Source organism: Phyllostomus hastatus, unplaced genomic scaffold, assembly GCF_019186645.2.
Source record: "Phyllostomus hastatus isolate PE091 unplaced genomic scaffold, TTU_PhHast_1.1 phas_contig_40, whole genome shotgun sequence".
Classification (NCBI taxonomy): Eukaryota; Metazoa; Chordata; class Mammalia; order Chiroptera; family Phyllostomidae; genus Phyllostomus; species Phyllostomus hastatus.
Genome location: NW_025333872.1, coordinates 17118737 through 17138209, shown reverse-complemented (window position 1 = coordinate 17138209; position 19473 = coordinate 17118737). Strand labels below are relative to the sequence as shown.

The 19473-nt window shown below is 35.0% G+C and overlaps 1 protein-coding gene across 1 annotated transcript; it reads left to right on the top strand.

Annotated features, from left to right (window-relative positions):
* The first annotated feature begins 1018 nt into the window (after positions 1-1018).
* Positions 1019-19106, top strand: LOC123821470 (guanine nucleotide-binding protein G(I)/G(S)/G(O) subunit gamma-10-like). The gene is made up of 2 exons (XM_045842848.1): positions 1019-1085; positions 18838-19106. The coding sequence occupies exons 1-2, from the start codon at positions 1019-1021 to the stop codon at positions 19104-19106; spliced, it is 336 nt and encodes a 111-aa protein (XP_045698804.1).
* Positions 19107-19473: the final 367 nt, after the last annotated feature.

Genomic DNA, 19473 nt, shown 5'->3' with positions numbered 1-19473 from the left:
AAAGGGAGAAAACTGTACTTGAACAATGATTAAAATAAAAAAAAGAAAAAGAAGAAGAAAAATGTAATAATCATAGCAATGTAAATTCATTAATAAGAAATAATCAGAAATGTCTATGTATCCGAAAACACAGCTTTAAAATATACTAGGAAACAAATGACAGAGCCATAAGAAGAAACACACAAACAAAAAGCAGTTCGAATATGTCATTACTCTTGTCTCAGTAATTTAGAATATAAGTAGATAGAAATTCATTAAGCATATAAAGACCTTAATAATCCTTTCAATCAACTTGACATTTATACAAAAGTCCTTTGCACATGGTGATCTATTTCACATGGGATATTCACCAAGTCATACCATATGCTAGGCCATAAAACAAGTCTTAGTAAACTTGGTAATGATCATAATTATATTGAATATATATCCAAACTTAATAAAACTAAATGAAAACCAATAACACAAAATTGTCTGGCTGAAAAACCCAGAAATACCCAAAATATATGGACATGAAACAGTATACTACAAATGGGTTAAAAAAGAAATGTAAAAACTAAGTTAAGGAAGAGATCATAACAAAAAATAGAAAATATTTAACTAAATATAAATAAAAGCAAAAATTGTGATATGCAGCTAAAGCAGTGTTTAAAGAGAAATTTATAGTTTTAAATTATATTAGGGAGAAGAAAAGTCAAACATTCATGCCTTAAACTTCAATATTGAGACCCAGAAAAGGAAGAGTAAATCAAATATAAAATGTGAAGAAGTGAGTAAATAATAAAGATAAGAGATAATAGCAGGAATCAATGAAATAGAAAATGAAAAACACTACAGAAAATTAATGAAACTGAAGGCTGGCCTTTGAGAAAACATAAGGTTGATAGACTGCTAGATACATTGATCATTGAAAAAGGAAAATAGAAGCACAAATTGTCAATGTAATAAAAGAAAGAAGAAATACTACTAAACATTGTAATGTGAAGGACTGAGCAAAAAAGAAAAGAAAGAGCTCATGGACATGGACGGCAGTGTAGTGATTGATGTGAGCGGTGGAGGCAGTGAGGGTGGTGCAGAGGGGTATGAGGGTAGGTGGTGATGGATGGAGACTTGACTTGGGGTGTGAACACACAATACAGTAGTACAGATGATGTGCTGTAGAATTGTGCACTCAAAATCCTTATAATTTTGTTAACAAGTGTTACTCCAATAAACTCAATTAAAAAATGAAATATTATAACCAAGTTTGTGCCGATAAATTTTACAACTAAAATTAAATGGACAAATTATGTGAAAGACACAAACTATCAAAATTATTACACAAAAAATAGAAAATCTTAACGTATCTACACCAATTAAAATAATTCAATCCATAATGAAATACCTTCCTACAATGAAGTAGTGTCAGATTTTTTCACCAGAGAATTCTTTCAAGTATTTAAGAAAAATATTATGCTGATTTCCTACAAACGCTTTCATTGAAAAACAGGAAAGGAACACTTCCCAACACTTTTTACCAGGCCAGTATTACCTTGATAACAAAACCAGGCAAAGACATTACAAGAAAATATATATATATATATGATAAAACACTGAATTTTGTGTTTTTTTTTAAGATTGCAGAAAAGGCATGGAGATATGTATTCTCACCATTTGATCCAAAATTTAGTAGAAGATCTAGCCCAATGGCAAGCCAAAAAAAAAAAAAAAAGAAATGAAAGACATACAAATTGGAAAGACACAACTAAAATCTCTATTTAAATCTCTCTCTATATATAGAAAATTCTAATAAATCATAAAAGAACTACAGGAATTAATATGTGAGTTTAAAAATGTTAAGTGATTTAAGGTCAATGTACAAAATTGATTGTATTTATATATATCAGTAGTAATAGCTGAAAATTGTATTTAAAGTAACATAATCTTGAATATATGCACATTCATAAAAATTTAGGAAAGTTTTAACAAACTGCATGTAATTATTTTCAGCTGAAAACAACAAAAAAAAGGAGACCTAAATGAATAAAGTGATATACCATGTTTATGGGTCAGATATTTCAAGTTGTTCATTGTTAATCACCTCTGTAGATTCAACATAAAAGCCTATTCAAAATGAAAGCACTTTTGTTCCCAATAGACAAGCCTATTCTAAAATATATAAAAAATATAAAGGTCCTAGAAAAGCAATAACCAATTTGGTACACTTGAACTACTTGATTTCAAGATTGTCCATTACAGTAATCAAAACAAGATAAAATGGCACATGAATAATATTAAAAACCAATAGAAAAGATCAGTGATTCCATAAATGCTACTATATCTATATGGTCAACTAATTTTCAGTAAAGATGTAAAGGTAAATCTATATAAAATAATAGTGTTCAAAAATGATACTAGAATAACGGGATTTTCAAATGAAATTTTTTTAACAACCTTTACCTGAACTATATGAAAAAATGTATTCCAAGTAGATTATAGTCATATACATTGAAACTTAAAAAGGTAACTATTATATAAAAATACATAGAATATCTTTTCAAATTCAATGTGGGCAAAAATTTGTGCAATTAGATAAACACTTATTATATGACTGAGCAATTTCACTCCTAGATTTTTACCCAGAAGAAATGAGAACATATGTTCACACAGGACTTGACTATAAATGTTTATAAAAGCTTTAATTATAATAGCCAAAAACTAGAATATATTTAAAAGAGTAATACATCAATAAAATGGAATATAGTCACCAATATCAGAGAATGAACTTCTGATAGACAACACAGATGAGACACAATAACAGCTTGCTGAGTGAAAGAAGTCAGACACAGAACAGTATGATTTTGTATGATTCTATTCACATCAAACTCTAGGGGAAAAAATCTAATGTAGAGTAACAGAAATTCCCCAGGGGGAAGGATGGGTATTGAAGAATGACGATTGATTAGAAAGTAACAATAGGAAAACATTCATTGATGGAAATGTCCTATATCTTGATGGTGGTGGTTAAATGGGTTTATCTATTTGTCAAAACTCATCAAACATAAACTGTTCATTTTATTGTATCTAATTATATATCAGTAAATTTTAATTAAAAACAAGACATTATTAGGAGTGGCTAAACACATAAAATACTTCTGTATTGAAAATTAAACTATCCAGGAGTTCACCAAGAATCATCTCACCAGAACAAAAGATGCTCCTATGCTCATATCACTTAGGAAATTGCAAGGGATTTAGGAGCTTTATGCCAGGAACCAGGGGCAGAGACCATTATATGTACTTTCTATCCATTCACATTCATGTTAAGAGTTCTTACTACAAAAAAAAGGACACAAGGCAACTTTTGGAGGTGATGGATTTGTTTATAACCTTGACTCACACAAGTGTACATTTATATGTCCAAATTTATCAAATTATATCTATTAATTGTGTAAAGTTTTTTGTATTCCAATTCTATCTCAATAAAGCTGGGGAAAAGAGAACAGAACAATGTTTTCCTAGCAAGAGTGTACAATAAGTGAGTAAGAGGAAAATATGCAAAGTGAGAAGTATTACCCAAAAGGCAAGCAATGTAGTTAATTTATATTAGTTTTAGAAACTAATTTACTAAATTTACATGCTGTTTTATCTGGGGGAAAGATTTTTTTTATCAAAGATTTTTATTTATTTATTTTTAGAGAGAGAAAGGAGGGAGAAAGAGAGAGAGAAACATCAATGTGCAGTTGCTGGGGGCCGTGGCCTGCAACCCAGGCATGTGCCCTGACTGGGAATCGAACCTCCGATGCTTTCATTTGCAGCCCACACTCAAGCCACTGAGCTATGCCAGCCAGGGCTGTGGCTGTGGAGATTTTAATTAAAGAGGTGCTTTGCTTTAAATTTTTGAACTATTTTGGCTCTACGTTACTAAAATTCTCTATTTTTTTTCTCAGGTGCCATTTAAATGTAATATAGAATTAGTCTCCAGGCATAAACACTTAAATAAGTGTCTGGCTACTACCTAATTCTTTTGTCTCAAAACATTTGATATTAATTAAGCTCATCTTCATATTTCCCCATTGAGTTTAGAATAATGGTATTAGAATAATATAGATTTTATAATGAGAAATAAAGCTACTGGGGCATAAAAGACACCAAAAAGTAGTAATACCAAAACTGTTTATCACCAAAAATATGTTTAAGTTCAGTCATTTTATTTTCTCTACTCTACTTTTGATTCCTGTGTTTGTGTAACTTTTTCTGATTCAGCCATAATTGGCAGTCCTCTGAGGTCCTTTTATCCACGTTCATTACTTGTGGACCAAGTCTTCCCACCAACCAACAAGTTGAGTAAATCTGTGATGACAGAAAGCATCTCAGGTCCTAGGCTTCTAGGGTCTAATTTTCTAGAGTCTCTCTTATGTGCTAAGTAGCCTTACATATTTTTTGGAAGAAGGTGGTAAATAAGTACACACATTAAAAAACTATACTCATTGGTTGCCAATAATTTTTGTGCATTTAATAACCATTAACTGAGTGTTTGTATATGCTTGGCACTGCTTCAGGTAGTCAGATAGTTTGGGAGAGTGAAGTAAATGATTCTCTTGTCCTCAGAATTTATAGGCTAATAAATATAGTGTAAACACAGTCTTCTTTGTATACTTGTATCAATTAATTTTTCTTAATTGGCAACTTGCCCTGGAGACCTCATTACACTTATTAAACTTGACTACCAGAGCTGACCATTTCTGAGGACTGGCCCAAGTGTGTCCTGTGTCCATCTACATGCTAAGAAAAAAAGGGAATGTCAAACATTTATTTCACTATTGGGTTGGCCAAAAAGTTCACTTTCCCCTCCATCATTTAATTGTCTTTAATTGCATTCAAATAAATTTTGTTACATTGTATTACAGCTGTCATATCAGCATTTAAAATAAACATCAAAATTGGTAAATTTTTACATAGTCATTTTAATATTGAAGATGAAAGAAAACAAGTAACATTTTCAGCATGTTATGTTTTATTATTTCAAGAAAGGTAAAAATGCAACTGAAACACACACAAAAAGATTTGTGCAGTATGTAGAGAAGGGGTTGTGACTGATTGAACGTGTCAAAAGTGGTTTGTGAAGTTTCATACTGGAGATTTCTTCCTGGGTGATGCTCCACAGTCAGATAGACCAGTTCAAGTTGATAGTGATCAAATTGAGACATTAGTTGAGGACAATCAGTATTATACCGCTTGACAGAGAGTCAACATACTCAAAATATCCAAATCAATAAAGTTACTGATGAAAATGAATAACGCATTTTTTATTTTACAGAAAAAAAGTAAATGGACTTTTTGTCCAACTCATAAAATGCAACCTTTATATAAAAGACGAAACTCAGTATTTTATAGAAAGAGATCAATGTAGCTATGAGCTAGAGAATCTCTCAAATTCTGTGATCCACATCAATGCCCAACTCATCGTGTGAAGAAAAGAATGAAACTCTCTCCATAGCCATCTTTTTCTTCATGTGTAAGCTTTGGCAGACTATGCCTTTTAAGGAATTTATCCCTTTCATCTAGATTTTCAGCTTAGTAGGCATAGAGTTCTTCATGGTATCCCTTTATCATCCTATCAATGCCAAAGGGACCCACCCATAGTGATGTCCTCTCATTTCTGACAGGTGTAATGTGTGTCAACTCTATTTTCTTAACTTGGCTAGAGACATATCAGTTTTATCAACACACTTTTGGTTTCATTTATTTGCTCTATTGATTTCCTATTTTCAATTGTATTGATTTCTTTTCTAATTTTTATTGCTCTTCTGCTTACTTCAGATTTAATTGGCTTTTATTTTTCTAGTTTACTAAGGCAGAGGTAAGATTAATGGTTTTTATATTCTTCCTGTTTTCTAATATATGAGTTCAAGACAATAAATTTCAATCTAAGCATGATGTTAACTGCACTTCACAATTTTGATAAGCTGTGTTTCCATTTTTATTTAGTTTAAAATACTGTTTATTTTTTAATCAGGTATTTTTTGGAGTCCCTGTGTCATTAGAAGTGTGTTCTTTAATCTCTAAGTATTTTGTGATTTTCTAGCTGTTTTTCTATTATTAATTCTAGTTCAGTTACACTGTGGTCTAAAAGCACACATTAGTGCCTGACTGGTGTAGCTCAGTGGATGGGACACAGACCTGCAAACCAAAGGGTCATGGTTCCATTCCTAGTCAGGGCACATGCCTGGGTTGCAGGCCAGGTCCCCAGCAAGGGATACTTGAGAGGCACCCACACAGTAATATTTCTCTCCCTCTCTTTCTCCTTCCCTCCCCCTTGCTCTCAAAATAAATAAATCTTTTAAAAAATAAAAAATAAAAGCACACATTAGTAATATCTATCCTTTTAAATTTGTTAAGGTATGTTTTATGGCCCCCAAATTGGTCTACTTTGGTGACTGTTCCATGTGAGCTTCAGAAGAATGTATATTCTCCTGTTAGTGGATAAAGTAGTTAATAAATGTCAATTATATCCAGTTGATTGATAGTATCATTTAGTTCAACTGTTTTCTAACTGATATTCTGCCTGCTGGATTTGTCTGTTTCTGAGAGAGGGGTATTGAAATCTTTAGTTATGATGTGGCTTCACCTAGGATTCTTGCAGTTCTTGGTTTTTGCCTCATAAAGTTTGGTACTCTATTGTTTTTGCCTCATAAAATTTGACACTCTATTGTTTTTGCCTCATATAATTTGACACTCTATTGCATAAACACTAAGAACTGTTATGTCTTCTTGGAGATTTGACCCTTCTGTCATTATGTAATGCCCCCCTCCTGTTTTGATCCCTGATAACTTTCCTTGCTTTGAAGCTCACTGTCTGAAATTAACATAGCTACTCCTACTTTCTCTTGATTAGTATTAGCATGGTATATGTTTCTCCATGCATTAACTCCTAATCTACACGTGTCCTTATATTTAAAGTGAGTTTCTTGTAGATAATATGTAGTTGGGTCATATTTTTATCTACTCTGATAATCTCTTTTAATTGGTGTGTTTAGAGTATTGACATTTAAGGTGATTACTGATATAGTTGGACTAATATTAAGCATATTTGTTACTGTTTTGTGTAGCCCTTGTTCATTATTTCTAATTCTGTCTTCAACTCCTTTTCTGCATTTTTTTGGTTTTAATTTAGCACTTTATTTGATTCACTTTATCTCCTTTCTTAGCATATTAGTTATACCTCTTTAAACTTTTTCCCAGTGGTTGCCCTAGTGTTTACAATATACAGTTACAACCAATCCGAGCCCACTTTCAACTAACACTACATTGCTTCTCAGGTAGAGTGAGTACCTTAAAACAAGAAATCTTTCCAATTCTAACTTCGGTTCTTTGTATCATGCTGTCATTACTTTCACTTATATATAAGCACACCTGTATATATATATTAGTTGAATATATTTTACTATTATTTTGAACAAATTATTATGTTAGATCAATTAAGAATAAAAATAATAGTTTTTGTTGTACCTTCACTTATTCCTTCTGCAATAACCTTCCTTTCTGTGTGTACATTTGAGCTTTTCACCTATATCATTTTCCTTCTCCCTAAAGATCATCTTGTACTATTTCTTGTAAAACATGTCTACTGGCAACACATTTCATCCAAGTTTTGTTTCTCTGAGAAAGTATTTCTTCTTCACTTTTGAAGGATACTTTCACAAGGTACAGAATTCCAGGTCAGTGTTGTTGTTTGTTTATTTTTCTTTTTTGTTGTTGTTCAACTACAGCTGTCCCCACTTTCCCCCACCCATCTCCCTCCCCACCTACCCCCACCTCCCACATTCAATCACTTTGAATGTTTTACGTAAGTATCTTCTTGCTTGCATGGCTTTTGGGAATTTGGATATAATTATTATTTTTGCTCTTCTATAGATAAAGTGGTTTTTATTCCTCTGGTTTTATCAGGATTTTTTCTTTATCTTTGAATCTGCACTTTAAATATGCTATGTCTGAGCATAGTTTCTCCGACGTTTTTCCTAGGTGGCGCTCTCTGAGCTTCCTTTGTGTGTGTCTTGAGGTCTGATATTAATACGATAAAATTCTCAGTTATTATTGTTTCAAGTATTTTCCTTCCTCTTTTTGTCTTCTACTTTTGATATTCTCTTACACAAATGTTACACCTTCTGCAGTTTTCCCAATGTTTGAATGTGGTTGCTCAGTTTTTTTTCAGTCAGTGTTGTCTGCTTTTTTTGGTTTTTGAGATTCTTTCCTCAGCCATGTCAGTTATAGTACTTTTAATCTCTAGCATTTCCTTTTGATTCTTTCTTAGAATTTCCATTTCTCTACTTACATTGCCCTTCTGTTCTTGAATATTGTCTGCTTGATCCATTAGAGCCATTAACATATTAATCATAATTGTTTTAAAATTTGGTCAAATAATTGCAATATCTATGCCATATCCAAGTCTGGTTCTGATGCTTGCTCTGTCTCTTCAAACTGTGTATTTTGTCTTTTGTTTTGCCTTGTAATTTTTTAAACAAAGGGCAATGCATTTATAAACACAGAAACACTATTACAATGTAGTGGGAACACAGACCTGGTGATTCTGGGTTGAGGATAGGATAGAGGAAATTCACTAATCATACAGTCAGTTCCTGATAAGTACAAATGCACTCAAGTCAGGCACTGTGATGAAATATTCTTTTATAATCATTGTGAAAAGAGGAATCAACTTCTCTGAATAGACACATTCAGCTTTAATTCTTCTGCTGTCCTCTCCCTAAGACCCAGCTCTGATATACAAAAACAATTTTACTCTAAGCTTTCTTTCCATTTGCCAAAATGCTTGCTAACTACTGCTGTGATTTCTTTTTTTGCTTCTAAGTCAGTAACAATGGTCTACAATAGTGCTGTTATTTTTATCTCAATGTTTAAGACCAAGAAAACATGAAGTACTGAGGAATGAGGAACAAGGATTAGAAAGCATGATGAGTAAGGATACATATAAGGATACATATATGCCTCATGGCAAGTGCATTATATTTAATGACACATGCTTAAAAATAAGCTCTGCTGTGATCTGCTATTTTGTAGGAGATATTTCTCTCAAATGTTGATGTCAACTACGTTTATTAAAATACTACCTAGCCCTGGCCAGGTGGCACAATTGGTTGGAACATTATCCCATGCACCAAAAGTTTGCAGGTTTGATTCCTGGTCAGGGCACACACCTAGGTTGTGGGTTCTATCCCCAGTCAGGGCACATACAGAAGGCAACAGACTGATTTTTCTCTTTCCATCTCCTTCTCTCTCTGTCTTTCTCTCTTTCTAAAAAGCAATATATATATCCTTGGGTGAGGACATAAATAAATAAATAATTACATAAATAAATAAACTACTACCTAAATATTAAATGATGCATAATTGGCTTATCTTTACATGTCCTATACAATATAAAACAAAAAGTAATTAAGTAATTAATAGAAACTCAAAGTAAGTGTTAAAATAACTTCTTTCTCAATCGAGCCAAGGTGTGGGTATAACTAACTACCATGTGATAGAAAAATCATGCATACAATACCCAAATCTTGATGTTTGTCTGATTATCTTTTAAATATTGATCATTATTATAATTTTGACAAATCAGATATTTACTCTATTTAAAATTCTTATTGTGGAAAAATAGTAATTGTTCAAATATTACTGAAAAAATAATAAAATTTTCCTTTCTAAAGGAAAAATAACCAAATGTAACAATCCTGGAATTTAATATACTAAAGAAAAATGAGATAATTCTACAATAGCAGCTGATGGAATTTTTCTAAGGTAGAAAACTTTTTCTCATTATATCTTTATTATAAATAAGTTATAACTTTCAAAGTAACATTGTCCTTCATAAGAATACAGAATATTTATGAAAACTTGCCTTGAAATTTTGTGGAGGTAGAATTAAAGATCAGAGTTTCTCATCAGTTTGTGGTGTTAGAACATGGCTTTAGACTTCAGTCAAAAGGCCTGTTTGGCCCTGGCTGGCATAGCTCAGTGGATTGATCACAGGCTGTGAACCAAAGTGTCCCAGGTTCGATTCCCAGTCAGAGTACATGCCTGGGTTGCAGGCCATGACCCCCAGCAACCGCACATTGATGTTTCTCTCTCTCTCTCTTTCTCCCTCCCTTCCCTGTCTAAAAATAAATAAATAAAATCTTTTTAAAAAAGTAAAAAAAAAAAAAAAGGCCTGCTTGGATTTGGAGGGGATCCTCTCCTGTCCACTGAGTTATAAACAGTACTACCTTCAAAACTAAACTTTTGCTCCTATGTCACAGGTAAAAATAGGGAAACGGTATCTTCTATCCATCACTACCCACAGGGAAGTGGCCTTTACCAACCCTTTTGGACTTCTTCAGAAACTCTCTTTGCTCTCCTTATTTTTTGCCAAAATTTCACACTTTGAAACAAAGAATATATACAACTAAATTGCATAAGGTAATTTGGACTTGCCCATGATTAGGATATTTTCTCAAATGCAGTTTTTCTGTATTCATTATTTTTTACATAGATTTAAAGTGGTGCAATATACCCCCATGACTGGAGAGATCGGCATAGGTTTTGAAGAACTAAGTAGATCATTATACAAACAATAAGTTGTCTTTTTTTTCTGTAATGGTGGTTCTTAAAGCATACTCTGAGGATTTGTTTTCTCTAAGTCCACAAGGTCAAACATAACTTAACAATAAGAGAGATGGCATGTTTTCCACTCTCATACTCTTATGAGTATGCAGTGTTATTTACCTGAAGCTACATCATGTGTAGCATTTCAATAGGGACATGATGAAGCAGGTATGAAAAATTAACCATTTTTCTTTAAGCCAAACATTAAAGAGATTTGTAAATGGGTAAAACAATTCCATTTTTCTTACTCAAGTTATTTTTAAGATATTATTTACTTATTTTCAGAAAGAGAGGAAGGGGGGCAGATAGAGAGGGAGAGAAACATCAATGTGCAAGAGAAACATCCATCAGTTGCCTCTCGCATGCCCCCCAACCTGGGACCTGACCCATTACCCAGACATGTGCCCTGACTGGGACTTAAACCTGCGGCTTTTTGCTTTGCGGGGCAGTGCCTGACCAAGTGAGCCACACTGTTCAGGCTTCACTCAAGTTTTCAAAAGAAAAATATAGTTATTGTTCCTAAAAATATAATATTTATGTAAACATAGAATTAATATTTTGTTGTGTTTTTTAAGTAAATATGCATAAATATTTTTAAAGTATTGCAATTTCCATTATGGTAATTATCAATAGATTTAATGCATATAGACAAAGGCTCTCTGGAGCTCTTGATGATCTTTAAGACTATGGAGTCGTCTGGAGAACAAGCAGCCCTGGAAAGTGCTCCTACAGCATCATGACTTCTCAGATGTGAGCTGGCTCGTCTGTTCTACTTTAACCCTCAAAGCTTAGGTTGCATGTTCAAATCTTCTTCCAATAGTTTAAGGAGCACATTTATTCTGTAAAAGCCACAGGTCCACTCATTGGCTCTGGGTTAACGTGCTTTTGTCACCTGCCTGATATACCTAGATACATTTTCAGTTAGGCACCTGCATTTTAAGTGTCAGAACTTAAAAAGTCTGTTCACATCCCTAAACCACAGTGTATTCTCTGTGAAGCACCCAGACTAGTTACATTTCAGTGTGGAACCGTCCTGTCTCTCCTTTGGCTCCCACTGCTCAGTATCAAATCCTAACTGTGTACAATGACCAAGAGAGCCCTGAATGCTCCAGTCCCTGTGGCCTCTCCTCATTCTGCTCTACCACTCTAAATCTTCAGTTACTTCTCCAGCCACGCTAGCTTCCTCGTTGTTCCCTGAACACACCAGGATTGCCACCATATCAGGACCTCTGTTCCTGCTGCCCTGTCTCTAGAACCCTGTTTCCCAAGAGAGCCATACGCCCAGCTCCTCAGTCCCTCAAGTCTTGATTCAAAATGCACCTCTTCAGAGAGCCCTACCCTACTTACCCTTACATCTTAACTTCCTATATACTTCATAATCCCTTTTTTACTTTATTCTCCTTGTTAGAAGTTATCTGTTATCTCCATCTAACATGAAATATATTTTCATTTACTTTGTTTATTGTTTAGGTAAATTCCATGTTAGCAGAGATTTCTATGTGTTTTGTTCATAGCAACTTCATAATCTCTACTGTTTGTTGCTTATTATTGTTATTTCTTATTATTAAGAAACTAGATCCCACAGAAGTGAATGGAAGGAATGAGGCAGTTTGTGACCACCAGGTGGCAGCACAAATAGAGGGAGGTGGAGGCACTCTGAAGGAAGGACAGAATCAATGGGAAGAGAACAGAATTCTTGAAGACTGAAGTTCCCAGCCTCTGGGACCTGTGTTTGGACTGAGGAGACACTGTGGGGTTGGGGTGGGGTGCTGGGGGAGGTTCACTGGAGTGCAGAAGAAGAAGGGAGGAATGCCACAGAGAGCCCAAGGGCCCAAGCCAGAGAGGGTATTGGGTGGCCTTTCCGCATTTAAAAAATAGTGTCTTGGAGCAGAAATTACAGAAATAATGAATGTTCAAAGAACTGTAATCCATTTACATGCCAAAGAGTAAAAGTGCTTTCAGGGTGGTTCCATTCAGAAACCCAAGGGCTGACAAGTCATAAAGGAAATAGACAAAAAGTGAGTGAGAGCCATGGGGGGAGGGGCATGTAAATTCCTAACTAGTCTCAAGTTATGGAGGAAAGAAAATAGAATCTAGGCATGTAAAGAAGCCAGAGTGAAAGGAAACACACATTATGTCAGGCAGTGGTTATTTGGCAGCATTTAAATACTGATTTGAACTCCTTCGCTGCCTCCTCTGGTTCTGGGGACCACTGACCTGCTATTTTGGGTGAATCCTTATAGCTGGAGCCCTAGCAGATCCTTATTTCTCCTTCTCAGCTTTCTTCAGCCTGTACATCCCAGAAGTCTCTTCTGCTTTTCCACACCAAAGACTACTTGGGATGGCCATGTGACTCTGTTACCTTTACTTACTTTTCTACCATGTTCCTTTCCAATGACTGTTGCCAATTCTTCTGCCTTCTCTCTTCTTAGTATTGTTGTGTCTCTTTTCAAAATCCTTGAATAACTCAATTATGTGCATGAAGCCCAGACAGTCACTAATAGGATCCTAAAATATGAACACTTTTCTCCCTACATTATATATTTCTATTATCAGCAATATAGCTTGTTTAAAATTTAAAGGCAATTACATATGCAAAGTGTTAAGGACCCCATATTTATGTTTTAACATCAGTGCCTCTGGGATTCTGGTAGAGCATTAATTTTCAACTGGTGAGCCACAAATATTTTTTTGCTGTATTTTTAAAAAAATTTTGTATTAGTTTACTGTTGTTCAAGTACAGTTGTCTCCATTTTCCCCCCACTCCAGTCATCCTTACCTCCCTCCCCTGATCCTAACCCCCTTTAGTTTTGTCCATGTGTCCTTTATAGTTGTTCTTAAAAACCCTTCCCCACTTTCCTACCATCCCCTCTCACCTCCACTCTGGTTACTCTCAAGTTGTTCTTAATTTCAGTGTCTCTGGTTGTATTTTGCTTGCTTGTTTTTTTTTTTATTACGTTCCACTTAAAGGTGAAATCATATGGCATTTGTCTTTCACCACCTGGCTTATTTCACTTAGCATAATGCTCTCCAGTTCCATCCATGCTGTCACAAAGAATAGGAGCTTCTTTCTTTCTGCTGCGTAGTATTCCATTGTGTAAATGTGCCACAAATATTTTTTAAACATGCAATACCTAATGATTTAGTCAGGGCCACTGACCTCTTTTCCCTTAGATTGTCAAATAAAAAATGACAACAACCAACACAACAAGAGCCATCCAGTGTGAATGAATCAAAATTATACCACTTTTTTTGTCAGATTGGCAAAAAATACCTTTTTTGGTGTGCAGCAGAATTTTAATAATTAGCTCATGTGTGCCATGAGATGAATAAGGTTGAAAATTGTTGTGTGGAGGTATATAACCCAGATTCATTTCCACCCTTAGAGAATCTGATACTGCTTTCATTATCTTCCCTCTGGCATAAATCACCTGATATTTATAGCAATGCCTTTTTGTTAACCATACAAACCACCTTTAACTGAGAATTTTGATCTTTGTTCTAAGGAACATTGGGTTCTCAGTAGCATTTCTAAATTAGGAATTGGACTATTAAACCTTTCTCTGTTACCCCTCTCCAATGTCACCTTTCAGACTGCTTTTCAGCATGAAAGATTTCTGCCACCTGTCCTCCTGCCTGCTGCCAAGTTGGGAATTCTAGGTGTTGCTTTTTGTCTGACTTTCCCTCGTCTGACCATTGACAGTTTTCGTGGGCTGACTTGCAGCATTCAGCCAAAGCCATGACAGCAACCTCCTCAAACGTGGTTTGAACTGAACATTACAAGTACAAATGTAACTAAAAAGCCAGTGACTGATTTTAAGTGCTTGTCAAATTAAATGCCTATGCATTTGTCTTTGATGAATAGCTTTGACCTTGGGTATAATCACTGTCAAACCATCTACAAGAACAGAGGAAATTAAACTTCACACATACATACACACACACACACATTCTTAAAGGTGCTGAAGGGATTTAATTTTTTTTCAAGCTGGTCTTGGATGTCCTTTACACATTATTTTCCTGCATATTTATTCCTCTATTTAACTTTTGATACATCTTGTGTTGGTTCTCTGCAAAGCTATAACTCTCTGTAACTTAAAAAATTTATCCCATAAATAGCTTATAAGCTTTGCTCAAATTTAGTCCCTTCATCACTATTTGCCTTATGACAATATTGTTTCCATGACATCACACGACAGCAGTTCATTACCTTGAGCTCAGTATTGTATATAACATTACTTGTAGTCAGTCTTTTTGGATTATTCCACCCTAGTTATGCTTAGAGCCTCTGTTGTCACTGTTCCTCCCTACAAGAGAAGCACAGTAAACTCAAGGTCTCATTAGCCTACCTCAGATGTCAGAGAACAGACTGGCAGCTCCGGAAACTCATTATCTAACACTTCATCCAGTCTTTTGGTGCTGAGCATGGCTCACAAGAGCAATGGCAAAACACTATTAGGAGGGTAATGCAATGTCCTATGTCCATATGGTAGACTGAACAGAAGCACTGCTTTATGACTCTAAAATAGAAAAGGCTCAGAAAAAAATATACTTTAGGGAAACTTTCCTAAATTACAAATATATTTTGCCTCAAGTATTTAACTTTTCTACATGACCAATGAATGGCAACTTTTTCTGATCCAGGTGCTGAAAAGGAATGTGGGAGGATTTGAAGACAAATGTTATGTGAGCAAATCACTAAATTAAAATATGCTAGAAAACTAATGGATTTCCTCAAGTCATCCTAAATGTTCACAATGGGACAAAGCAGACACACTTTAGGAAAAAAATATGAAGAGCATTCATGCTACTAATCTGATTTCCTGGATGTATTGACAATAAATATTTTGAGCAGCAACAAGTTCAAAATAATAGCACTCAGCTAGTCATAGTTGCTATATACACCATAGGAAGCTTTATCTACACATGTGAAAATCATCAATAAAGAACCAGATGCATATTTCTATGTTTCTCCACTGGATTTAGGGAAATTTCAACATAATGGTGAATGAAATAAGAAAACAAGAAAGAAGTTATTTGCTTTTAAAGCCCAAAGACCTAAATAGAGGGAAGGGGCACATTTCAGAGAGATACAACATTGTGTCTTAGAAACACAGCCACTTGGAGAGCTTCCGGCTGCTGATCAATCAGCAAAAGGAAGAAGATTGAAGAGCAAGAAGCAAGACATTCACCTACTTTTAGTGCCTTAAGAGAGAATATTCCAAAGGAGATCTCTATGAAAAAGGGGATCATTCCAAATTTGAACCAAAATAGGTCAAACTTTGGTAGAACTAGGAAGGGTTAGAATAACAATGTAAAACAACTGTGTATTTTGGGGGGGTGGGGCAATTAAAATATTGAATTCAATATCTGACATAAAATGTTAAATAAATAGTTGTTGAATGGAGGATGGAGGAAGGAAATAGGGAGGTACCAAGAAAGTATCTCCTCCAATAATGCACAATCATTCTGTAAAACCACTGGCATTTTAAGAAGGTACTGGGCCCAACTCCCCAACTTTCTGGGGAAGAGAATTATAGAATAGAAAATGAAACAAATGTAAGCTGTTTTAATTATTTTTTTTATAACCACAACAAATACAGAGAGTGTCCTGTACAAAGAAACACTTAATTTTTATTAAGTTCAAAGATCAAGGTGTTCCCTTGGACGAGGCTGAAGATTCCAGTCCCCGGTATTTGGGTTTAGGCTGCAGTCCTTGTTTTGGGGTGGAACCCTGGGTGTGTGGCACAGTGCATGCTTTCAGCCAAATTTGAGCAGAGTGGCCACTTGGGTCAGGCCGAAGTAGATGAAGTGTTTAGCTTCTTGCGTCATTTAACTACCAAAGTTTCTTCCTGGGATTCAGAGCCAAATGGGGTTGTGTTGTACATCTTGTCAAAATCCTTCTTAATAAGAAAGAATGGAACAGAGGGAGGGAGAGAAGTATTACTCTATCAGATTTTTCTAGCATTTCAGTCTTTGAATGGATTAATTAAAGCTGAATGGGACTAGGAAATGAAGACAAGGAAACTAGTTAAACTCTGATTAAATTTCTTAGGAGTTTGTGATAATGCTTGGGGTATCCAACAAATTTACTTAAAATCTTTTTTCCCCCAATCATGAGTTTTTGTTAGTGTTTGTGTATTTGATGGATGACTCAAGACAACTCTTCTTCTTCCAGTGTGGCCCAGAGATGCCAAAAGGTTAGACACCCCTGCTAGATGGTCTATTTGATCTAGATCCCCTGAGAATACCCCATAAGGCCTAGAGGGGACTTTATGCAGATATACCCAGGGCATGTGAGGAACCCGTAGAGAAATTCTGGACTGTATCAGGCCAAAAGCTAGTCCAGTTGTCTTCTGTCTTCCTGCCTGTCTCAGCTAGTAATGGTACTGGTTACTTGTTTCCTGGTCCCTAACATAAGTCTATAGAAAATAAAGCTAAGGTATATTTAGAAAATTTATTTTTTCTTACCTTTGAACACATTTCTAGTTGGAAAATAATGTAAATTGTGTTTATTATCTATTTTAATAGTATAAGAGTATCCTAGTAACTAATTTAAAATTATTTTGTAATGTTAAAGAATCCAAAAGCCAGATAAATTCTTTACACAACTTTCTGTAAGGTATAGTACTTTTGTTAACACTTAGTTTGACTAATCTGAAATTTTGAACAACTAATCTAACATTTCTAACATTTCTTGAATTCTCACCTCTTAAATCTATTTATTGTTACAACAAATACTCAAACATACTAAAGATAAGTGGAGTATTCATTCTGCATGTTTTGTTAGTTATTCCTGAAGTGGGGAAAATGATAATGTTCAGCCAGAGCTCTGTATTCTAGGCAAAACTCACTTAGGAGATGCTGGGTGGTCCACCAGACTTACAGAGCTCTCTTGAACTGAGCTGGCTTGTTCCTTGGCTTGTTTTCTGGGAAGTGTGATCTCATTCCTCCATACTTTCTATGGCATAGACCTACAGACCTATGAACACAAAGATCTTAATTCTTTTTTAAGCCCAAATTGCCATAAAAACAACCTAATGGCAGAAATTACTCCTGATCCAAATGCACTGAAGCTAGTTCGGGGGGTTTCTTATGTACTTTTCTTACATGAGTTTAGAAATAAGCCCCATAGGATTTTGTCACCATTTCTACATCTTGCTGCTGTGATGGCAACATTGTTTCTATTGGCCAAAGCTCTATTCTTCCTGATCACCACCACTGCGACCTGACTAGACCTGACTAGCACGGAAGGGATCCATGAACTCCCTTACCTGAACAAATTCCTGCCTCGCATGCTGACCTCCTTCAATAGCCAGGAGGAATTCACCACCATCACCAATGACATTTTAGGTCTCTCAACTCCTGATATCTGGACAATAAACTCCTCAGTTTAAGGCATTAAATTTTTCCCTACTTTTTTACTTGACTCTCAGTGTTTATATCCTGCTAACTTATTCCTGCTCCACAACTAACCTCCTCCCAGTAGGAATAAAGGTAAAAACATTTGCTCTGTTTAGGGGAGCTCTGTCTGCCTTCCATAGCCAAATGGATGTGGCCTGGTCCTTTGGACATCACCAGTTAGCATCACATATGGTACGTGTTGCTAGTCTTTTCCATGGTCAACTTTGTATGTTTCTTTTACTTGTTTTTTCCCTGATGCCTATTAAGAAAACAATCACTCTTTTTTTAACCCTCTCCCTCTTCAAATATCAGTTATATAATTCATGAGCCCATATAAAATCCATTGAAAACCCAAACATCAATTGTTCCAAAAATCTCTTCTTTTTAAAAGGATAAACTGAAGCAATAGCTACCAGGTTTGAATACTTAAGTCTAAGGATATGTATGTGTACATAGAATATATATATATATATATATATATATATATATATACACACACACATACATATATACATATACAAATACATATATACATATGTATATATTCTTAGATATTTTATATATGTATATAAAATTAAAATTTACCTAGTTATAACTCTGGGAGCAAAAAGTAGCCATTAGTGTTCAGTTACCCTCTATAACTTTCCAGTACTTCCCCCCAATATCAATGTTTTTCTCCTGCAAAATATACGTAACCACTGAAGATACTTCAAAAGTGTTAGGAAAACAACTTTAATTTTTTAAAATAATACAAATGGTCTTCTTGACTTGTCAGAAGGATATATGTTATCAGAATATTTTTAGGCGAAGCATTGCTGCCATGGTCCACCAGGGCCAGCGTGAACACCCTGCAGCATCTGGTGGAGCAGCTTCCGCTTCAGGCCGCGGTGGACAGGACGAAGGTCTCTCAAGCAGCTGCCGAACTTCAATGGTACTGCACGCAGAGTGCTTCCAAGGACGCCCTGCTAGTCAGCATTCAGGCGGGAAGCAACCCGTTCCGGGAGCCCAGATCCTGTGCTTTATTGATTGCCTGCCTCCAAGTCTCAAGAAAGCATTTTTCCCTAACCAAATGACATTTAGGTATTTCAGACCTTCCCATTGGCCTGGTCCTATCACCAAAATTCTACAGAAATTGATGAGTTTCAACTCCAGTAAGGAAACTGGGTGAAGAAGTCGATTTTTAAATAATAATGGTCCAGTTTGTTTGAAGTGCTTTATACTTAAGATGAAAAACTTACCATCAAATATACAAAAATGCACCTCTTTCACAAGGGAATTACTAGTGTTTCCACATCTGGAATATTATGTGTGTTTTATTTACTGGATGTTTACATTTTGGAAATGAAACCATTAATATTTATTTAAAAATTCAATATTTGGAATTTTGTTGTTCCTGATATTTTAATGCCATAACAAAATTTGTCCTTTTCTCATGAATTT